The sequence below is a fragment of the Jaculus jaculus genome, chromosome 16 (assembly GCF_020740685.1).
Source record: "Jaculus jaculus isolate mJacJac1 chromosome 16, mJacJac1.mat.Y.cur, whole genome shotgun sequence".
Lineage (NCBI taxonomy): Eukaryota > Metazoa > Chordata > Mammalia > Rodentia > Dipodidae > Jaculus > Jaculus jaculus.
The window spans coordinates 16,665,209-16,685,660 of record NC_059117.1 but is presented as its reverse complement, the minus strand read 5'-3'; the positions used below and the strand labels follow the sequence as shown (position 1 = coordinate 16,685,660).

The window sequence follows — 20,452 nt, the reverse complement described above, 5'->3', positions numbered from 1 at the left end:
AGGTTTAATTCCCCAGTACCCATGTAAGCCAGATGTACAATGTGGCACATGTGTCTGAAGTTCATTTGTAGTGGCTGGAGGCCCTGGTGCACCCATTCTGTGTGTGTATGTGTGTGTGTGTGTCTTTCTCTTTTCTCTCTCTCTATCAAATAAATAAATAAAAATATTTTAAAATTAAAATTTAAAAAAGAATGTGAGGCATCTCTATCATATCCTCCAAGGCTCCAACCAGGACCTCTAGCCATTGCAAAAGAACTCCAAATGAATGCTCTACTTTGTGCATCTGGCTTTACGTGCATACTGAGGAATGGAACCTGGGTCCTTATGCTTCATAGGCAAAGTGCTTTAACCACTGAGCCATTTCTCCAGCCCACAAAAGTAACTTAAAATTAATTTTATTTATTTATTTATTTGAGACAGAGAGATATAGAAATAAGCATGTAAAGGCAGAGAGAGAGAGAGAGAGAGAGAGAATAGGCATGCTAGGGCCTCCAGCCTCTATAAACGAACTCCAGATGCATACACCCCCTTTGTATATCTGGCTTATGTGGGTCCTGGGGAATCAAACCTGGGTCCTTTGGCTTTGCAGGCAAGCGCCTTAACCACTAAGCCATCTCTCCAGCTCCGACAAAGGTAACTTTTATATCCAGTGACTATAGTAAGTACTCAACACACACTGATAATTCTAACAGGGTGGCTTTATTTGTCCTCTCTTCATTTACCACTTTCCTTCTACATCTGCACAAATTGAAGGAGCGAGCCATGTGGCTGCCATCTTAGAGGAGTGATTATAACAAGACAGCCAGCCAATAAAAGCTAGCAAATTCTCTGATGGTCATTTATTTTAAAAAGTCCTAGGGAGAAGATTGAAATACAAAGCGCTGTGACTATAAACATGGAGAAGGGTTTCCTCAACAGCCGAGCTAGCTCAGTCCGCAGAACATAAGAAGGTTTTCCTCGGGCTGGAAAGATGGCTTAGCAGTTAAGTGCTTGCCTGTGAAGCCTAAGGACCCCAGTTCGAGGCTCGGTTCCCCAGGTCCCACTTTAGACAGATGCACAAGGGGGCGCACATGTCTGGAGTTCGTTTGCAGAGGCTGGAAGCCCTGGCGTGCCCATTCTCTCTCTCTCTCCCTCTATCTGTCTTTCTCTCTGTGTCTGTCGCTCTCAAATAAATAAATTAAAAAAAAAAAAAAAGAAGAAGAAGGTTTGCCTCAAGACAGAAATTAAATACCCCAGGCCAGCAACAAAGGAGAAGTTTCTATAGGTCTGTGGTTCCAGGAAAAGAGGAAACTCAGGCCTTATTTCTGGAGCAGAAAAAAGAGGAAGGTGAAACTCTACAAAGACAGTAGTGGGCTGGAGAGATGGCTTAGCAGTTAACTGCTTGCCTATGAAGCCTAAGGAACCTGGTTCGAGGCTCGATTCCCCAGGACCCACGTTAGCCAGATGCAAAAGGTGGCACCTGCATCTGGAGTTCATTTGCAATGGCTGGAGGCCCTGGTGTGCCCATTCTCTCCCTCTATCTGCCTCTTTCTCTCTTTCTCTTTTCTCTCTCTCTATCACATAAATAAATAAAAATATTTTAAAGTTAAATTTTAAAAAAGAATGTGAGGCATCTCTATCACATCCTCCAAGGCTCCAACCAGGACCTCTAGCCATTGCAAACAAACTCCAAATGAATGCTCTACTTTGTGCAACTGGTTTTACGTGCATACTGAGGAATGGAACCTGGGTCCTTATGCTTCCCAGGCAAAGTGTGTTAACCACTGAGCCATTTCTCCAGTCCACAAAAGTAACTTTAAAAAAATAAGTTTTTTATTTATTTGAGACAGAGAAAATAATAAAATATAAATAATTATAAATAAACAAAAAAATATTTTTAAAGAGTAAGTGGTTGATTGGATAAACAGAGCCATAGGCAACCCTGCAACAATCTCCATGCTACAAATGCCTCATCTACTGAAATGTCATGTAACTACAAACAAAACACCTAAAGAAGCCAAGGTCTCATGTAGCCTATGCTGGGGTCATATGTGTGAGCCACTGTACTTACTTCTATGATGTTGGAGATTGAACCAATGGCCTCTTGCATCCTGGGCAAAACACTCTACTGAGCTACAATCTTCAGCATTAGTTACATATTTCTGTTTGTTAATATTTTATTTATTTATTTGAGAGAGAGAGAAAGAGAAAGAAAAAGGTTGAGAGGAAGAGAGAATGGGCATGCCAGGGCCTCTAGCCACTGCAAACAACTTCCAGACACATATCCCCCCTTGTGCACCTGGCTTACGTGGGTCCTGAAGAATTGAACCCAGGTCCTTAGGTTTTGCAGGCAAATGCCTTAACTGCTAAGCCATTTCCCCAGCCCCACACTTCTGTTTTTTTAACCATTCAAATTGTAGTGCATTAAAACAACATTTGTTATCACATAGAATCAGGATGGCTCTGGGTCTTTCCTAAGGTTGTAGTAAAAAAATAATTAAATAAAAAATCAGCCCTAGGTGGTAGGCTTGGCTTCAGCTTCTCAGTGGCACACTCCCATGACTGGCAAGCTGGTTCTGACTGTTAAAACCTCTCACCTCCTTGCCTTGTAGACCGCTCCACAGGTATTTCTTGCATTGGTTTACTAAATTCAGTATCCAAGAGTACAAGGTATAAGTGACAATGTCTTTTTGGATCTAACCTTAGAAGTAACACCGTCCCTTGTCATGAATTCGGTTTGTCACAAAGCCCAACTTTAGCTTGAGACAGGAGAAGCATACACGTGACATGACCACCAGGTGGTGAGGATCTCTGGGGACTGTCTAGGAAGCTGGCTAGCCCACGTGACAGCAGCAAGGGTGGGAAGTTTGCTGCCTGACTAGAAAATCAAGATGCACTATATGATAATTTGGCAATGTGTAAGATACCAGTATGGCCCAGAGGTTAAAGGCACTTGTTTCCAAAGCCTGACAGCCTGGGGTTCGACTGTGGTACCCACGTAAAGCCACATGCACAAAGTAGTGCATGCCTCTGGAGTTCGTTTGCAGTGGCTAGAGGATCTGGTATGCCCATTTTCTCTCTCTCTCTCTCTCTCTCTGCTTGCAAATAAATAATTTTTTTTTAATTAAAGTCACCAGAATATAGGGCTGGGCATGGTGGTGCATACCTTTAATCCCAGAGTTTGGGAGGAAGAGGTAGGAGGATTGCGGTGAGTTTAAGGCCAGCCGAGAACTACAGAGTGAGTTTCAGGTCACCCTGGGCTAGAGAAATCTTACCATGGAAAAACAAAAAAAAAAAAAACAAACAAAAAAACAGAACCTAGCATATCTGGAAGAGGAAGGAAGGCTTAGTCATCGTTCTTGTGGCTTGTTTGGTTGGTTTATTTCTTTCATTTTATTTAAAAATTTTTTGTTTATTTTTATTTATTTAAGAGTGACAGACAGACACAGAGAGAAAGAGGCAGATAGAGAGAATGGGCCCTCCAGGGCCACCAGCCACTGCAAACGAACTCCAGATGCGTGCACCACCTTGTGCATCTGGCTAACATGGGTCCTAGGGAATTGAACCTCAAACTGGGGTCCTTAGGCTTCATAGGCAAGTGGTTAACTGCTAAGCCATCTCTCCAGCCCCTATTTTTTTTTTTTCATTTTCATTTTGTATTACTGAAGACTGCATCTAGGGTCTTACACATGCTAGGCAAGCACTTTGTTGTTGAGCTACATTCCCAGACCCCTTTTTACTTTTGATCATGAGATGGAGTCTCACCAAGTTGTCCAGGCAGTCTTTGAACTCACCCTGTATCCAGGCTGCCCTTCAGCTTGTAGTCCTCCCAAGTAGCTGAAATTACAGATATGTGCATCAGGCTTACATGGGATCTGGAGAGTTAAACATGGGTCCTTGGCTTTGCAGGTATGAGCCTTAACCACTAAGCCATTTCTCCAGCCCTGAAATTGCTTTTTAAAAGAAAAGCTACCATGTTTGTGTGTGTGTGTTCATGTGTGTGAAGTTAAGAAGAAAACAGCGAGGTACCTGTACCCCACTTTCTCTGAGACAGAGTCTCTGGCCACTACAAACCCGCTTTAAATGGGTGCTAGGGAATTGAACTCAGCTCAGCAATAATTGCAAACAAGAGCCTATAACCACTGAGCCATCTTTCTAGTCCCTGAAGTTGTCTTTATTTCTTGTAGAGAATACTTTAAAGTCTGTGGGCCAAATTTAAGATTTGGGAGATTCGACATGAAGATACAGATTTAGACTTTTCTTTAAAAGGGGACCTGCGAAACCTAAGAACCCATGTTTGACTTCCAGATTCCACTTAAGCCAGATGCACAATGTGATGCAAGCGTGCCAGGGCACACATCACATAGGTGGCGCAGGCGTCTGGAGTTCGATTGCAGTGGCTTTAGGCCCTGGTGCACCAGTTCTGTCCTTTTCCCCGCATAAAAGAAAGGCCAGTCTGTTGGGTTTGACTAAAAAAAAAAAAAATCAGAAGGTGAGGTAATACAAGGTCTCACCACATGAAATAACTAATAGCCAGGCGTGGTGGCACACGCCTTTAATCCCACCACCTGGGAGGCAGAGGTAGGAGGATCGCATGAGTTTGAGCCCACCCTGAGACTCCATAGTGAATTCCAGGTCAGCCTGGGCTATTGTGAGACCCTACTTTGAAAAACCAAAAAGAAAGAAAGAAAGAACTGACTAATGATAAGTCACAAATGTCCCATTTAGACTCAATGAGTGCTCTACCTGTGTAGTTCCTGTAGTGACTGCAAGGGCTACTGAGGCACCTTTCATTCATTTCTGTGGCTTTCTTGGCTCTTGAAGGCATCTGAGAATGTGACTGCTGTACTACTGCCTTTCTTTCCCCATACTTCCACAGACGAGTGATCCCCATGTGCCACAGACCTTGGCATTTCTCAAATCTATCTTCCTCCTCTTCATCTTAATTGCTACGCTCATTGTTGTTGAGGCAGAGTCTCACTCCTGCCCAGGCTGACGTAGAACTATGGAATCCAGGTGGCCTCGAACTCCCAGCAATCCTCCTACCTCAGCCTAAATGCTGGGATCATTAAACATGAGCCATAGCACCTAGCTGATTTCTACATTCTTAGTTCAGAGTCTCAGCTCTTGCCAATGAGAATTACGGTATAGTGGGCCAGCTCCACTTTTCTAAGCCATCACTAACACCCCAGTAAAGTGACCTGATGCCTAGTGGCTTTCACTGGCCGTAGTTCCCTTAGGATGAACTCCAAGAGTCCTTAGTATGTGATACCAGGCTATCCATGCCCGGACCCCTGCCCACTATTACAGCCTTATCACTCTCACTACATAGGCTCTAACCCACCAAACAGTTCCATTAACCAGGTAGATTATTTAAACATGTGCATCATGCCTCTATGCCTCATCTCCCCCAGTCCACCCAACCACATTCTTTTTTTTTTTAATTTTTTATTTATTTATTTATTTGAGAGTGACAGACAGAGAGAAAGACAGATAGAGGGAGAGAGAGAGAATGGGAGCGCCAGGGCTTCCAGCCTCTGTAAACGAACTCCAGACGCGTGCGCCCCCTTGTGCATCTGGCTAACGTGGGACCTGGGGAACCGAGCCTTGAACCGGGGTCCTTAGGCTTCACAGGCAAGCGCTTAACTGCTCAGCCATCTCTCCAGGCCCCACATTCTTAACTTCAGAGATTCATCCCAAGTGTTACCTTTTAAAGTCTTTTCTGCCTCGTCCTCAATTTCTCTGTCCACTCCAGTCTCCTGTAAGACTGTTGTGTTAAATGCTGTGTGTCTCTATCAGATTATAAATTTTTCACAAGGTGAGAGTTACACATTGCTTATCCTCATATTTTCAGACCCATGCATGGTACACACAGCTGCTTAATAAGTAGTGGCTGGATGAATAAAGGATTACTTTAAATGATGACTTGCAACTAGGTTATTTTCTTAAATAGGTTAAACATCTTCCTGTAATTCCATTTCTACCACTGATTTGCTTTATTCAGGGAGTATGCAAGAGTAAACATTTTAGCTCAATTCAAGTAAATTAAATCAATTTCTAAAATAGCAGGGGCTCAAATCAATGAAGTCTATTTGTATTAGCACAGTCTCCCTATATTTATTCTTAGAAATGACACGTCTATTACCTCGAACACCTAGGGGCAAATGATTGATAAGTAATTTATGGCCTGGCTAATTATACCAGAAGTAGGACACACATCAGCATGCCTTATGGGTATGGCTTATAAATAACACTAGGTTATAGCTGTCAATCCTCTTAATGAGGAAAGGAATACAAAAGAACCTTTAAAGAACCAATTATGAGTCAACCAATTTTTATTGCATGAAGAATGGCACTTCTCCAAGCAATATACCTTGTATCATTCTCTAGAAATCCGTGGTAATATAAATAAGAATTAGACTTACACACACGCACACACACACACACACGCACACACACACATGCACGCACACACGGAATTTTAAAGGCATTCATTCAGGGAATGAGCCGTGTGGCTATCTGGTTGAGGAACACTCTGGCAGAGAGAACAAATAGCAAATGCAGATAGAGGTCAGAGGTGGGACATGCTGGAACATTCGTAGAACAGCAGGGGAGCCAGTGGCCAGTGCAGCCAGAGCAAGTGAGCACAGAAGAGAAGGGTAATTAAAGAAGTAATCAATTGGATTCAATCCAAACAGTAACCTAGGGGAGGGAAGAAGCTGGGTCAGACAGAATATGTAGGGCAGCATTTCTCTAGTCTTGCCAGGCACAACGTCTCCTTTCCCATCCAAGTGCTAACCGGGCCCAATCCTGCTTAGCTTCTGAGATCAGAAATGGGGCACATTCTGGGTGGTATGGTCTTAGCCAATGTCCCGCTTTTAATATTTTTTATTTATTTATTTAAGAGAGAAAGTATATGTGTGTATAAGTATGCCAGGACTTCCTGCCACTGCAAAGGATCATGTGCCATTTTGTGCATGGGTACCGGGGAATCGAACCTAGGCCATCAGGCTTTGCAAACAAGTGCCTTGAACCACTGAGCCATCCCTTCAGCCCCAATATCCCCTTTCTGTAACAAAAATTTTGTATTCTTCTTTTACTATTCTGAAATTATGACCCTAGGTAATATGGTCTATGAGGCTGATAGGCTTAATGGGCACAAGACTTCAGTTGTGCAAGATGGAAAAAGGATAATGTGAATATATTTAACACTACCATACACTTAAAAATGGTCGAGAAAGCCCGGCATGGTGGCACATACCTTTAATCCCATCATTCAGGAGGCAGAGGTAGAAGGATCACTGTGAGTTCGAGGCCACCCTGAGACTCCATAGTGAATTTCAGGTCAGCCTGGGCTAGAGGGAGACCCTACCTTGAAAAACCAAAAAAAAAAGTCAAGATGGTAAATATTATGCTTTTTACCAGAGTTTTTGAGGCAGAGTCTTGCTATGTAACCCAGGCTGATCTTGAACTCTTGACAATCCTACTGCCTTAGCTTCCTGAGTGTTTGGATTCTAAGCATGCACTTTTACCACAGTTTTTATATTTTTCAAAGCAACACCCAGGCGGGTGTGGTGGCACACACCTTTAATCTCAGCAGTCAAGAGGCAGAGGCAGGAGGAGTGGTGTGAGTTCAAGGCCACCCAGAGACTACATAGTGAATTCCAGGTCAGCCGGGGCTAGAGTGTGACCATAGATTAAAAACTCAAAAAAAAAACCCCAAATAATAATAATAATCCTAGGGCTATATAATAATATAATATATAATATAATATAATAATAAATCTAGAGATGGCTCATCTATTAAAAGTGTGCTTGTTTCCAAAGCCTGACGGCCTGTGCTTAAGTCCCCAACACCCACATAAAACCAGATGCATAGAGCGGCACACATATCTGGAGCTAATTTGTAGAGGCAAGAGGCCCTGGTGTAGCCATACGCTCGCTCGCCCTTGCCCTCGCCCTCTCTCTCTCCTTCTTTCTGGAACTAGGGAATCCATGGGGACAGAGAGGAGATTGGTACTTGTCAGGGTTTGGTCAACGAAGAAGCAGGGAACAAGTGCTTCAATAGGAATTATAGTTTCTGTGTAGGGTCATGAAAATGTTTTAGAACTAGACAAAATTGATAGTTACACAATAGGGTGAAATGTACTGAAAACTACTGAATTGTTCACTTTAAAATGTTTAATTACATGTCAATTTCATTCAATTTTTTTTTTCTAGGTAGGGTCTCGCTCTAGCCCAGGCTGACCTGGAATTTACTATGTAGTCTCAGGGTAGTTTCAGACCCTTGGCAATCCTCCTATCTCTGCCTCCCAAGTGCTGGGATTAAAAACATGCACCACCACAGACAAAGACAGACAGACAGAATGGACACACCAGTGCTTCCAGCTACTGCAAAGGAATTCCAAACACATGGGCCATTTTGTGTCTCTAGGTACTGGGGAATCAAACCTGGGTTGTTAGGTTTTTCAGACAAGTACCTTAATCACTGAGCCATCTCTCCAGCCCTCATTTCAATTTTATTTTTATTTTATTTGACAGAGAAAGAGAGAGAATAGGCACTCCAGGCCAGGGCCTCGAGCCACTGCAAAGGAACTCCCGATGGGTGTGCCCCCTTGTGCATCTGGCTAACCTGGGTCCTGAGGAATTGAACCAGGGTCCTTTGGCTTTGCTGGCAAACGCCTTAACCACTAAGACATCTCTCCAGCCCTCCCTAAGATTTTTTAAAAAATTGAAAGGAAGTATGGCTCTCCAGGACCCAAGTAAGCCAGATGCACAAGGTGCGCAAGAATTGGAGTTTGTTTGTAGTGGCTAGAGACCCTGGCCTGGAGTGCCCATTCTCTCTCTCTCTCTCAAATAAATAAATAAAATAAAATTTTAAAACATCTTAGGGAGAGGCTGGAGAGATGGCTTAGTGGTTAAGGTGCTTGCCTGCAAAGCCTAAAGACTCGTGTTTGGCTCTCCAGGTCCCACAGAAGCCAGGGGTTTGAGTGCAATGGCTGGAGGCCCTGGTGCACCAGTTCTCTCTCCCTTTCTCTCTTGCATTAAAACAAAAAAAAATCTCAGGGAGGGACAATTTCAAGAAGAAACTTTTGGTGTGACTTTCATGCGATAATGTAAAGAAAAGTCTGTTTACCCCAGATCGAGCATCAGCATCGCAGTGAGCCAACAACAAGACTCCACTCAAGTCCCTGCGGCTTGCTGGATAACTGCATTAACTGGTGAGCTCTAAGGCAGTGACAGACCCAACTCAAAAAAAATGGTGGATTCAGTCCTATGACATCCTAGGTTATGCTCAGCCTCTACACATACGTACACACGAACATGCATATACACATACACGTATACACACACATAAAAAAATTGTAACATAGTTTATACTGTCCCACAAATTGTTCATTAAAAATTAAACCACTGTCTAGTCTCATCTGACAAATGATCCCAGATTTAGAGCATACTGTGAAAATGCTTAATATTTAAAATTCTTTATGTAACATGCAACAGAAAGTTTCATCAGGAAAAGCCAGAGACAGAGTAGAAATTAGAATCCGCTGAAAGAACATTAAATGATGCAAAGAGAAAGGAAATGAGGGCCAAACGTGGTGGCACACGCCTTTAATCCCAGCACTTGGGAGGCAGAGGTAGGAGTACTGCTGTGAGTTCAAGGCCACCCTGAGACTCCATAATGAATTCCAGGTCAGCCTGGGCTAGAGCAAGGCCCTACCTCGAAAAACCAAAAAAAAAGAAAGAAGGAAAAAGGAAAAGGAAATGAAGGTGTGATGAGTCAGAGAAAGTTTACTTAGCACAAGAGTTCCTGAGTTAAAAAAACAACAACTCTAGAGCATATTTATTAAAGATAGAAGCACATATTTCATCAGATTTGAAATTCTGGAACTATGTAAGAATTGATAATGAGAAGGCAGCTAGCTGCCTGGATAAATTAATTTATTTGAAAAAGTAAACATACCTCCAAATTTAAGATAAACTATTTGAAGCTAGTAGTGCGTACTAAAAGAGCCACAGGGGCTCCAGCCTGTAATATCAGCACTTGGGAAGCAGAGGCAAGTGGATTGCCACGTGTTCAAGGCCAGCCTGGTCTACATAGTGAGTTCACCATTAGCTTCCTCAAACTCTGCCTCAAAAAAAAAAAAAAAAAAAAAAAAAAAGGCTCTTCACTTAGCGCTCTCCTCCGTGTGTGCAGCATCTTGTGATCCTCCTGAGCGAAATTCATCATGTCTATTCTCAAGATCCATGCCAGAGAGATCTTTGACTCTCGTGGAAATCCCACGGTTGAGGTTGACCTCTACACCTCAAAAGGTCTCTTCCGAGCTGCTGTGCTCAGCGGTGCCTCAACTGGTATCTATGAGGCCCTGGAGCTCCGAGACAACGACAAGACGCGCTACATGGGGAAGGGTGTCTCAAAGGCTGTTGAGCACATCAATAAAACTATTGCACCTGCCCTGATTAGCAAGAAACTGGGTGTTGTGGAACAGGAGAAGATTGACAAGTTGATGATCGAGATGGATGGCACTGAAAATAAATCCAAGTTTGGTGCGAATGCCATCCTGGGTGTGTCCCTTGCTGTGTGCAAAGCTGGCGCTGTGGAGAAGGGGGTCCCCCTGTACCGCCACATTGCTGACTTGGCTGGCAACCCTGACGTCATCCTGCCAGTGCCGGCTTTCAATGTGATCAATGGGGGTTCTCATGCCAGGAACAAGCTGGCCATGCAGGAGTTCATGATCCTCCCCGTGGGTGCATCCAGCTTCCAGGAGGCCATGCGCATTGGAGCAGAGGTTTACCACAACCTGAAGAACGTCATCAAGGACAAATATGGGAAAGACGCCACCAATGTGGGTGACGAAGGAGGGTTTGCACCTGACCTCCCGGAGAATGAAGGAGCCCTGGAACTGCTGAAGAACGCAATTGGGAAGGCTGGCTACACTGACAAAGTGGTCATTGGCATGGACGTGGCTGCCTCTGAGTTCTTCAGGTCCGGCAAGTATGACCTGGACTTCAAGTCTCCTGACGATGCCAGCAGGTACATCACGCCTGACCAACTGGCTGACCTGTACAAGTCCTTCATCAAAGACTACCCAGTGGTGTCCATTGAAGACCCCTTTGACCAGGATGACTGGGAAGCTTGGCAGAAGTTTACAGCGAGTGCGGGTATCCAGGTAGTGGGGGATGATCTCACGGTGACCAACCCAAAACGGATTGCTAAGGCTGTCGGTGAGAAGTCCTGCAACTGCCTCCTGCTCAAAGTGAACCAGATTGGCTCTGTGACAGAGTCTCTGCAGGTGTGCAAGCTGGCACAGTCCAATGGTTGGGGTGTCATGGTGTCCCACCGCTCTGGGGAAACTGAGGATACCTTCATTGCTGACCTGGTTGTGGGCCTCTGCACTGGGCAGATCAAGACTGGTGCACCTTGTCGATCTGAGCGCCTGGCCAAGTACAACCAGCTGCTCAGGATTGAGGAGGAACTGGGCAGCAAAGCTAAGTTTGCCGGCAGGGCCTTCAGAAACCCCCTGGCCAAGTAAGCGGAGGACAGACGAGCCCTGGAGCCCTCAGTCAACACCAGCTGCTTAGACCCTGCCCTTGATGTCAGCAACCCGCCTCCAGGCCCGTTCTTGTTGTGCTGGGCTTCTGTAGTTAGCTCCTGCCACCGCTTCCTTAGAGCGCCGAAGCTGCCCCTGACCACACGGGAGCCCTGTCAGATACCCCGGCTCTGTAATCATGTGATTGGTCCAAGACATTGTCACCTCTCTTCCCACCCACTGTCTGGAGCCCTCATGCCTCCAGTGTAATCTCCAGGGTGGCCACAGGCAAGACCCCCCGGTGGTTTTATGCACAAAATAAAAGCCTCAGTGACCCATGGGAAAAAAAAAAAGGAAAAAGAGACGGGGGGAGAAAAAGAGAGAGAGAGAACGAGTTCAGATCTCAGGCTGGTCAAAAACTCTCCTGAGGATGACATGACTCACCTGATCCTCCTGCCTCCATTTCCTGAGTACTTGGATTACAGGTGTGTGGCACCGTGTCCAGTTTATGTGGTGCCAGGGATCAAATACTGGGCTTTGTGCATGCTAGGCAATCATTCTACTAACTGACCTACATCACCAGCCTTTAAAAATAACTTCAAGGGGGCTAGAGAGATGGCTTAGCAGTTAAGCGCTTGCCTGTGAAGCCTAAGGACCTTGGTTTGAGGCTTGATTCCCCAGGACCCACGTTAGCCAGATGCACACGTCTGGAGTTCGTTTGCAGAGGTTGGAGGCCCTGGCGCGTCCATTCTCTCTCTCTATCTGCCTCTTTCTCTCTCTGTCGCTCTCAAATTAATAAACAAAATTTTTTTAAAATAATAATAATTTTAAGGGGCTGGGAAATGGTTTAGCAGGTAAGGCACTTGCCTTAGGTTCGATTCCCCAGGACCCAAGAAGCACAAGGTGTCACATACCTCTGGAGTTTGCTTGCAGTGGCTGAGGGTCCTGGCACGCCCATTCTATCTGTCTGCCCCCCCTTCTCTCTCTCTCTCAAATAAATAAAAATTGTTAAAAATAATTTTAAGGGGCTGGAGAGATGGTTTAGTGGTTGAGCACTTGCCAACAAAGCCAAAGGATCCAGATTTGATTCCCCAGTACCCACCCACGTAAGCCAGATGCACAAGAAGGCGCATGCATCTGGAATTCATTTGCAGTGGCTAGAGGCCCATTCTCTCTCTGTTTGCCTCTCTGTCTCTCTCTCTCAATCTCTCAAATAAGTAAATATTCTTAAAATAATTATAAGATCATAAATGTTCTTTAGTTGAAACAAGGTACTAACAGTAATGTCTAACAGATTGTCAAGTACTGAATGTCTATAAACTGGGCATCCTGAAATATGATGCACAATGACAAGGTGAATCATTCATGTAATGATTTCACTAGTGAAATACAATATGGGCATAAAATGGCTTGCAGAATTCTACAGGTATTAAGAGATTTAGCTGGGCGGGGTGGTGCATGCCTTTAATCCCAGTACTCGGCAGGCAGAGGTAGGAGGAGCACCATGAGTTCGAGGCCACCCTGAGACTCCATAGTGAATTCCAGGTCAGCCTGGGCTAGAGTGAGAACCTACCTCAAAAAAAAAAAAAAAAAAAAAAAAGAATATCTTTGTGTAATATTTTGGTAAATCTTGGAAGTTTCCTTTATTAGATTCTTTTTTTTTAGATTCGTGCAACTCATTAACACCACCAATTATTTATGTTTAACCACAGACTAATTAACTGAAAAGATAAGTAAAATCTCAGCTATATAGTTACCATTTTTCAGGTGCTGGAAAGATGGTTTAGTGGTTAAGGTGTTTGCCTGCAAAGCCAAAGGACCTTGGTTTGATTCCCCAGGACCCACGTAAGCCAGCTAGATGCACAAGGTAGCACATGTGTCTGGAGTTTGCTTGCCTTGGCTGTGTGTCCATCCTCTTTATATTCCTCTGCCTCTCTCTCACAATCTCTCTCCCTCCCTTGTATAAATAAATGTGTTTTTTTGTTGTTGTTGTTGTTTCAAGGTAGGGTCTCACTCTGGCCCAAGCTGACCTGGAATTAACTTTGTAGTCTCAGGGTAGCCTTGAATTCATGGTGATCCTCCTACCACTGCTGGGATTAAAGGCGTGCGCCACCATGCCCCGTCCTAAATGAAATTTTTTTAAAAATCTTTGAAAAAATCATTTTCACAAAATAATGGATGTGGTAAAAATATAAAAGCACATTGAAGGCTTAAATATATTAATTTTTGTTGTGGTGAAATATATTTAATATATTCTAACCATCCTTATTTTATTTATTTGTTTGTTTTGTTTTTCGAGGTAGGGTGTCAGTCTAGCTCAGGCTGATCTGGAATTTACTCTAGTCTCAGGATGGCCTTGAACTCATGGCAATCCTCCTACCTCTGCCTCCTGAGTGTTGAGATTAAAGGAGTGTGCCTTTTTTTATTGTTATTTTATTTATTTATTTATTTTGGTTTTTCGAGGTAGGGTTTCACTCTCTAGCCTAGGCTGACCTGGAATTCACTATGTAGCTGGCCTTGAACTCAGTGATCCTCCTACCTCTGCCTCCCAGGTGCTGGGATTTAAGGGGTGCACCACCATGCCTGGCTAGCCTTAACCTTTTATGTTGCTGTTTTGTTTTGTTTTTCAAGGTAAGGCCTCACTCTGTCCCAGACTGTCCTAGAATTCACTCTGAAATGTCAGGGTGTCCTCCTCAAACTCTGCAATCCTCCTACCTCTGCCTCCCAAGTGCTGGGATTAAAAGTGTGTGCCATCACACCCAGTTTAACCATTTTTTTTTTTGTTTGTTTGTTTGTTTTTGTTTTTGAAGTAGGGTCTCACTCTAGCTCAGGCTGACCTGGAATTCACTCTGCATTCTCAGGGTGGCCTCGAACTCACAGCGATCCTCCTACCTCTGCCTCCCGAGTGCTGGGATTAAAGGCGTGCGCCACCACGCCCAGCTCAGTTTAACCATTTTTAAATGCAGAATTCAAGAGCATTATTTTTATTCTGCTGTGAACCAGATCTCGAGACCTTCTTCATCTTGCAAATTTAATCTGTACTCATCAACTCCAGACCCATTTTGACCCTTTTCCTTTTTATTAGATTATATATTTCAGCAAAAAGTTCACAGATGCTCACACCTTTAATCCCAGAACTCAGAAGGCAGAGGTAGGAAAATTGCTGTGAGTTCAATGTCACCCTAAGACTATATAGTGCATTCCAGGTCAGTGTGTGGGCTAGAGTGAGACTAACTCGAAAAACCAACAAAGAGTTCACAAATGAGGAAAATGGTCAACAACTTTTTTTTCTTTCTTTCTTTCTTTCTTTCTTTCTTTCTTTCTTTCTTTCTTTCTTTCCTTCCTTCCTTCCTTCTTTCTTTCTTTCTGAAACTAGGGTTAAGAATGAGGGAGTAAAGGAAGACACCAGGAATAAACTAGAGAAGAATTTTCTTCCCACAGAATGAAATAGCAAGTTAACAGTAGAATCCCAAGACTGGTTTGAATCCACCCCTGTAGTTTCACATCAATTATACCAGGTGTAGAAGTGTGTGACTCAGTGGTTTATGCAACAAGCTGGAAACTCGGGAACTGTGAGCTCTGCTCATGTGTCTGATGTTTATTTTCTACAAGCAAGTAAATCATGTTCACTCCCTGGGTTTCATTTGGCTTTTCATCTATTAATGAGGCTAGGGATACCAAATTAAAGGAAGAAAAGGATGTTCAACTCACCAAGAGCTTATAAATGCTATGAAAGCTTTAACAACCATAGCTTTTTTTTTTTTTGAGAAAAGAAGTAGAAACAGTCCAAAAGTTAAAACTTTTACAGATAGAAAATATTATTGTTATTTGAGCTGAAGATGAAAGGGATACTGTGACCATCAACATATAATCCTGAAGCCTCTTTCCAATGTTTGTAAACTCCTCATTCTCACTCAAACTTTCACCAAAAAACTAAGATTTTAAATGCTATTTAGTGTTCCTCTATCTCCTTATGCATTTCCCTAAAATGACGGTGGTTAGTATAGAAAGGAGCTGAAGGAAAGGAGACAGAAGGTAACAAAGTAAAACTTCTAAAAAGGACTTAACTTTTTGCTTTGTTTTGTTTTCTATGAGCAAGCCTAATGTGTAGTGTACCAATGGTTAAACACATGTTACTAACATACCAGGTGGCTTTCCTAGAAGAAAAGATGGAGGTGACAAGTTAACGGACTTGCCCTGAATAATAAATGGAGAACATTTTTGAGCATTCATCTCTCTGACCTGAGAGCCATGCTTTCATCTCCTAGTGTTTCAAGAAAAGCAGAATTTTTAGCCAGGCATGGTGGTACACACACCTTTAATCCCAGCTCTCCGGGAGGCGGAAGAAATAGGCATTGTTATGAGTTCGAGGCCAGCCTGGAACTACAGAGTGAATTCCATGTCAGCCTGGGCTAGCACAAGACCCTACCTCAAAAAATAAATAAAATAAAATAAAATGAAATAAAATAAAAGCCAGGCGTGGTGGTACACGCCGTTAATCCCAGCACTCGGGAGGCAGAGGTAGGAGGATCACCGTGAGTTTAAGGCCACCCTGAGACTACAGAGTGAATTCCAGGTAGCCTGGGATAGAGTGAGACCCTACCTCAAAAATGTAAAAAAAAAAAAAAGGAAAGAAAAGAAAAGAAAGGAAGGAAGGAGAAGAAGAAAAGCAGAATTTGTCAAAAGTCAGGTAAAGTAAAATGTGCTGGAAAGTTACTGCTCCAAGGAATCATCTAGATGGCCACATGAGTTGCATCATAATATCTTGACATACTGCTGGGTGCCTGCTCAATGTTCTTTTCTTTACTAATCAGGTTCTTTATATTTTCTGTTCTCTCACAAGGCTCCAGCTTGCCAAGACCTAATCCTGCCTCATAGCATACAGTCCACTTCTGCTCTGCTTCAATGATTTATCCTGTGTAGGTTTCCAAGTTCAGATTCCTGTAAGAACTGAACTTGGAAACTCAGATCACCTACCTGTACCAGGCTGGTCTGTATGAATTGATAATAGAAGTCAAGCACTTAGACGCTCCGTCGGTAAAGTGCTTGCTGTGCAAACATGAGGACCTGAGTCTGATTCCCAGAACATGTGTAAAAAAAATGCTGGGCATGGAGCATGGTGGCACATGCTTGTAATCCCAGAGCTTGGGATGTGGAGACAGGAGGATCCCCGGGGCTGACTGGCCAGCCAGTCTATCCTACTTGGCAAGCTCTGGGCCAATGAGAGATCCTGGTTTTAAAAAAAGGTGGACAATGCCCAAGGAATACACATACAAGCTTGTCTTGTGGCTCATGCATGCATGTCTGCCATTCACATGCACACACAGAACCTTCCCAAAGATCTGCCACCTTCATCCTCTGTGTTTCCACAAACAATGTTGCCATTCCTGCCATCACCTGGAATAAATTTTAAAATTTTGTATTTTTTTTTTTTAATGAGGGCAAGTGAGCAAGACAGAGAGAAAGAATTGGCATGCCAGGGCCTCCAGCCACTGCAACCAAACTCCAGATGCATGTGCCACCTTGTGCATCTGGCTTACGTGGGATCCGTAAAGTCGAATAGGGGTCCTTAGGCTTTACAGTCAAGTGCCTTAACTGCTAAGCCATCTCTCCAGCCCAAACTTAATTTTCTTTTTTTCAAAGTAGGGTCTCATTCTAACCCAGGCTGACCTGGAATGCACTATGTAGTCTCAGGGTAGCTTAGAACTCATGGTGATCCTCCTACCACTGCCTCCAGAGTACTGGGATTAAGACATGCGCCACCACATCTGGCTAAATTTAACATTTTTAATAAAATAGATTTAATTTTGTTGGAAAAGCAAGGCATTCATATAGTAAAATATTCAGAATATAAAAGGTGGCACACATCTATAATCCTAGCACTTGGGAGGCTGAGATAGAAGGATTGTAAATTTGCAGCCAATCTGGGCTACAGAGAAAATTGAAGCATTCAAGGCCAGCTTTGGCTAAGTAGTGAAACTTTGTCTCAAAAATAAAAAAAAAACCTGGTGACTGGAGAGATGGCTTAGCGGTTAAGGCGCTTGTCTTCAAAGCAAAAGGACCTAGGTTCGATTCCCTAGGACCCACATAAAGCCAGATGCACAAGGTGGGACATGCATCTGAAGTTTGCAGTGACTAGAGGCCCTGCTGCAACCAATTTTTGCCTCATATTCTCTCTGTCTCTCAAATATCTCTGTCTCCCAAATAAATAAAAATAAATAAATAAATAAATAAATAAAATAAATTTGGGCTTGAGAGATGGCTTAATGGTTAAGGTACTTGCAAGCAAAGCCAAAGGACCCAGGTTCGATTTCCTAGTACCCACATAAAGCCAGATGCACAAGGTAGCACATGCATCTAGAGTTCACTTGTGATGGCTGGAGGCCCTGGTGTGCCCATTCTCTATGTGCCTTTCTCTCTCTCTCTGTCTTTCTCTCTCAAATAAATAGAATATTTAAAAACAAAAATAAAAAAATTACAAAAGGTTATACACACTAGAAATCATTTCCCTTCTACTGATGAGTCTCGAGGCAACTACACCTAATAGTTCTTAAAATATTCTTAAGAAAAATCCTCTCGGTATCTCTCATCCCATTCTCTCCCCCATATTAATTTTCAATTTGGACAAAAGCACCAGATTCATATTTTCTCACTTTCATTATTTTTAGCTTCAGAACCTTTGGTAGGGGCTGGAAAGATGGCTCGGTGGAGAATGTGCTTGCTATGCAAACTTGAGTAATTGAACTGAGATCCCAGGACCCCATGGGAAAGCCAAAGTCTCAATGGGCTTCTGTAATCCCAGCATGCTCAGGACTAGAGGGAAAGGGAGACAGAATTTCCCCAAGCTCAAAGGTAGACTGGTGAACAGAGTGAGGAACAACCATGAGAATGGGGGAATACCTCAAAATCAGGTCAAAGGTGAGGACTGACATCAGCAGTTGTCCTTGACCTCCACATAGGCACACTTGCACTCACACGCATGAACACATACACATCATTCACACATACATACACACACAAACACACACATCAAAAGAAAGGAAGGAACGAAGGGAGAGAGGGAACCTCTGGTGGCTCCCACTGTCTACAGTATTAGGTTCAAGTTCAAATCCTTAGCTGGGCATTCAGCACTTTCTAGCGGTCAGTCTCCTTGGCAGCCTTCACACAGACACACAAGTTCTGCTCTACACTTCCTTCTGCCTTGAAACTTTTGGTTCACCACGTATCTCGTCCAGGGAATTTTCTTTCCTCTGCGACTCACTTATCCTTCAAGATTTGCTTCTGTGACCACCGTATTCTCAGGCAGCTTGGTCTAAAAAATCCTCTTCTCTTCTCACAATTGTTAAACCACACGTTTGCATCACTCATCAGGCATTCATCAACTTAAGAATTTTCATAAACCAGGTGTGGTGGCACATGCCCTTAATCCCAGCATTGAGGAGATTGAGGCAGGAGGATTGCCATGAGTTCATGGACAGCCTGAGCTACAGAGTATGACCCTTTCTCAGAAACAAACAAAACACCTAAAAAGTAGAGGCACTCCTGACCACTTCTTTCATTCTCTACATGCCTAGAATCTGACTTTTTCTCACATCCAGTGAAATTTCAGTAGCTAAGATTTACCACAGACCCTACTCTGAATAAGTTTTAAAAATAAAACTATTCCTTTAAGTGATTTCCTTTTCTTGAAAACTGGTCTCGTAATATAGGCCTCAAACTTCCTCCTACCTCATGCTCCTAAATGCTGGTATTACGGGCCTGCCTCACCACGCCTGGCTCCTGAATTATTATTATTTGGTATGTGTGTATGTAGTGAGTGTGCATGTGTATGCGTATTCATGTGTGTGGGTGCGTGTGTTTTGGAGATCAGAGGTTGATGTTGGGTGAAATCCTCCATTACTTTGTTATCCACTTTATGCACTGAGGCAGGGTCTGTGTCATATTGCAACCTAGGGCTCACTGACTTGGCTAGTCCTGCCAATCTGCTTAGGGGATTCCCTGTCTCTGCTTCCCCAGCACTAAGATTTCAGATGGGCTGCCACACTGGCCTGGCATTTATGTGGGTGCTAGAGTTTCAAACTTAGGTCACTGGAAAGCAATTTGCCAACTAAACCATCTCCCCAGTCCCTACATTTTTTAAAAGTATATATTTTAAATATTTTACTTACTTATTTACTGGAGGGGGGGCAGATAGAGAATGGCACACCAGCACCTCCAGCCACTGCAAATGAACTCCAGATGCATGTGCCACTTTGTGCATCTGGCTTTACGTGGGTCCTGGGGAATCGAACCTGGGTCCTTTGGCTTTGCAGGCAAGCACCTTAACCATCAAGCCATCTCTCCAGCCCTAGCCCCTGCATTTTTTTAAAACGCTGAACAAAACTGTATAACTTGACAGGCACTGTATGGACTGCCTGCAATTCCAGCACATGGGAGGAGGCATCTCTAATTCCAGGCCAGCCTGGACTATGTAGGGAGAAACTGACTAAAAAAATCTCAAACCAGAGGCTGGGTAGATGGTTCACAGGTTAAAAGTGCTTGCTTACAAAGCCTGCCATCCCAGGTTTGATTCCTCAGTACCCACATAAAGCTAGATGCACGAAGTGGTGCACTGTATCTGGAGTTAGTCTGCAGCAACACGAGGCCCTGGGGTACCCATATACTCTTCCTCTCTCTCTCTCTCAAATAATAAATAATAGATAAATGTTGGCATGGTTTTGATTTCTCATTACCCATGTTAAGCCGGTTGCATAAAATCATATGTGTGTTTGGAGTTCATCTATGGTCACAAGATGCCCTGTTATGCCTAAACTCTCTATCAGATATAAAGATATTTAGAAAAAAAAAAAACTCAAACCAAGCCACTGTTATCTCTTTTCAGGTACATATGTATATAAAGTAGTTGGGCCAGGCATGATGGCACATGCCTTTAATACCAG

General features: G+C 43.4%; 1 protein-coding gene across 1 annotated transcript; it reads left to right on the top strand.

Annotated features, from left to right (window-relative positions):
• Positions 1-10,152: 10,152 nt before the first annotated feature.
• On the top strand, positions 10,153-11,851 carry LOC101600994 (alpha-enolase). The gene has a single exon (XM_004652688.3). It carries the CDS (start codon positions 10,212-10,214, stop codon positions 11,514-11,516), a length of 1,305 nt encoding a protein of 434 aa, XP_004652745.2. The 5' UTR covers positions 10,153-10,211; the 3' UTR covers positions 11,517-11,851.
• The last annotated feature ends 8,601 nt before the right edge of the window (positions 11,852-20,452 follow it).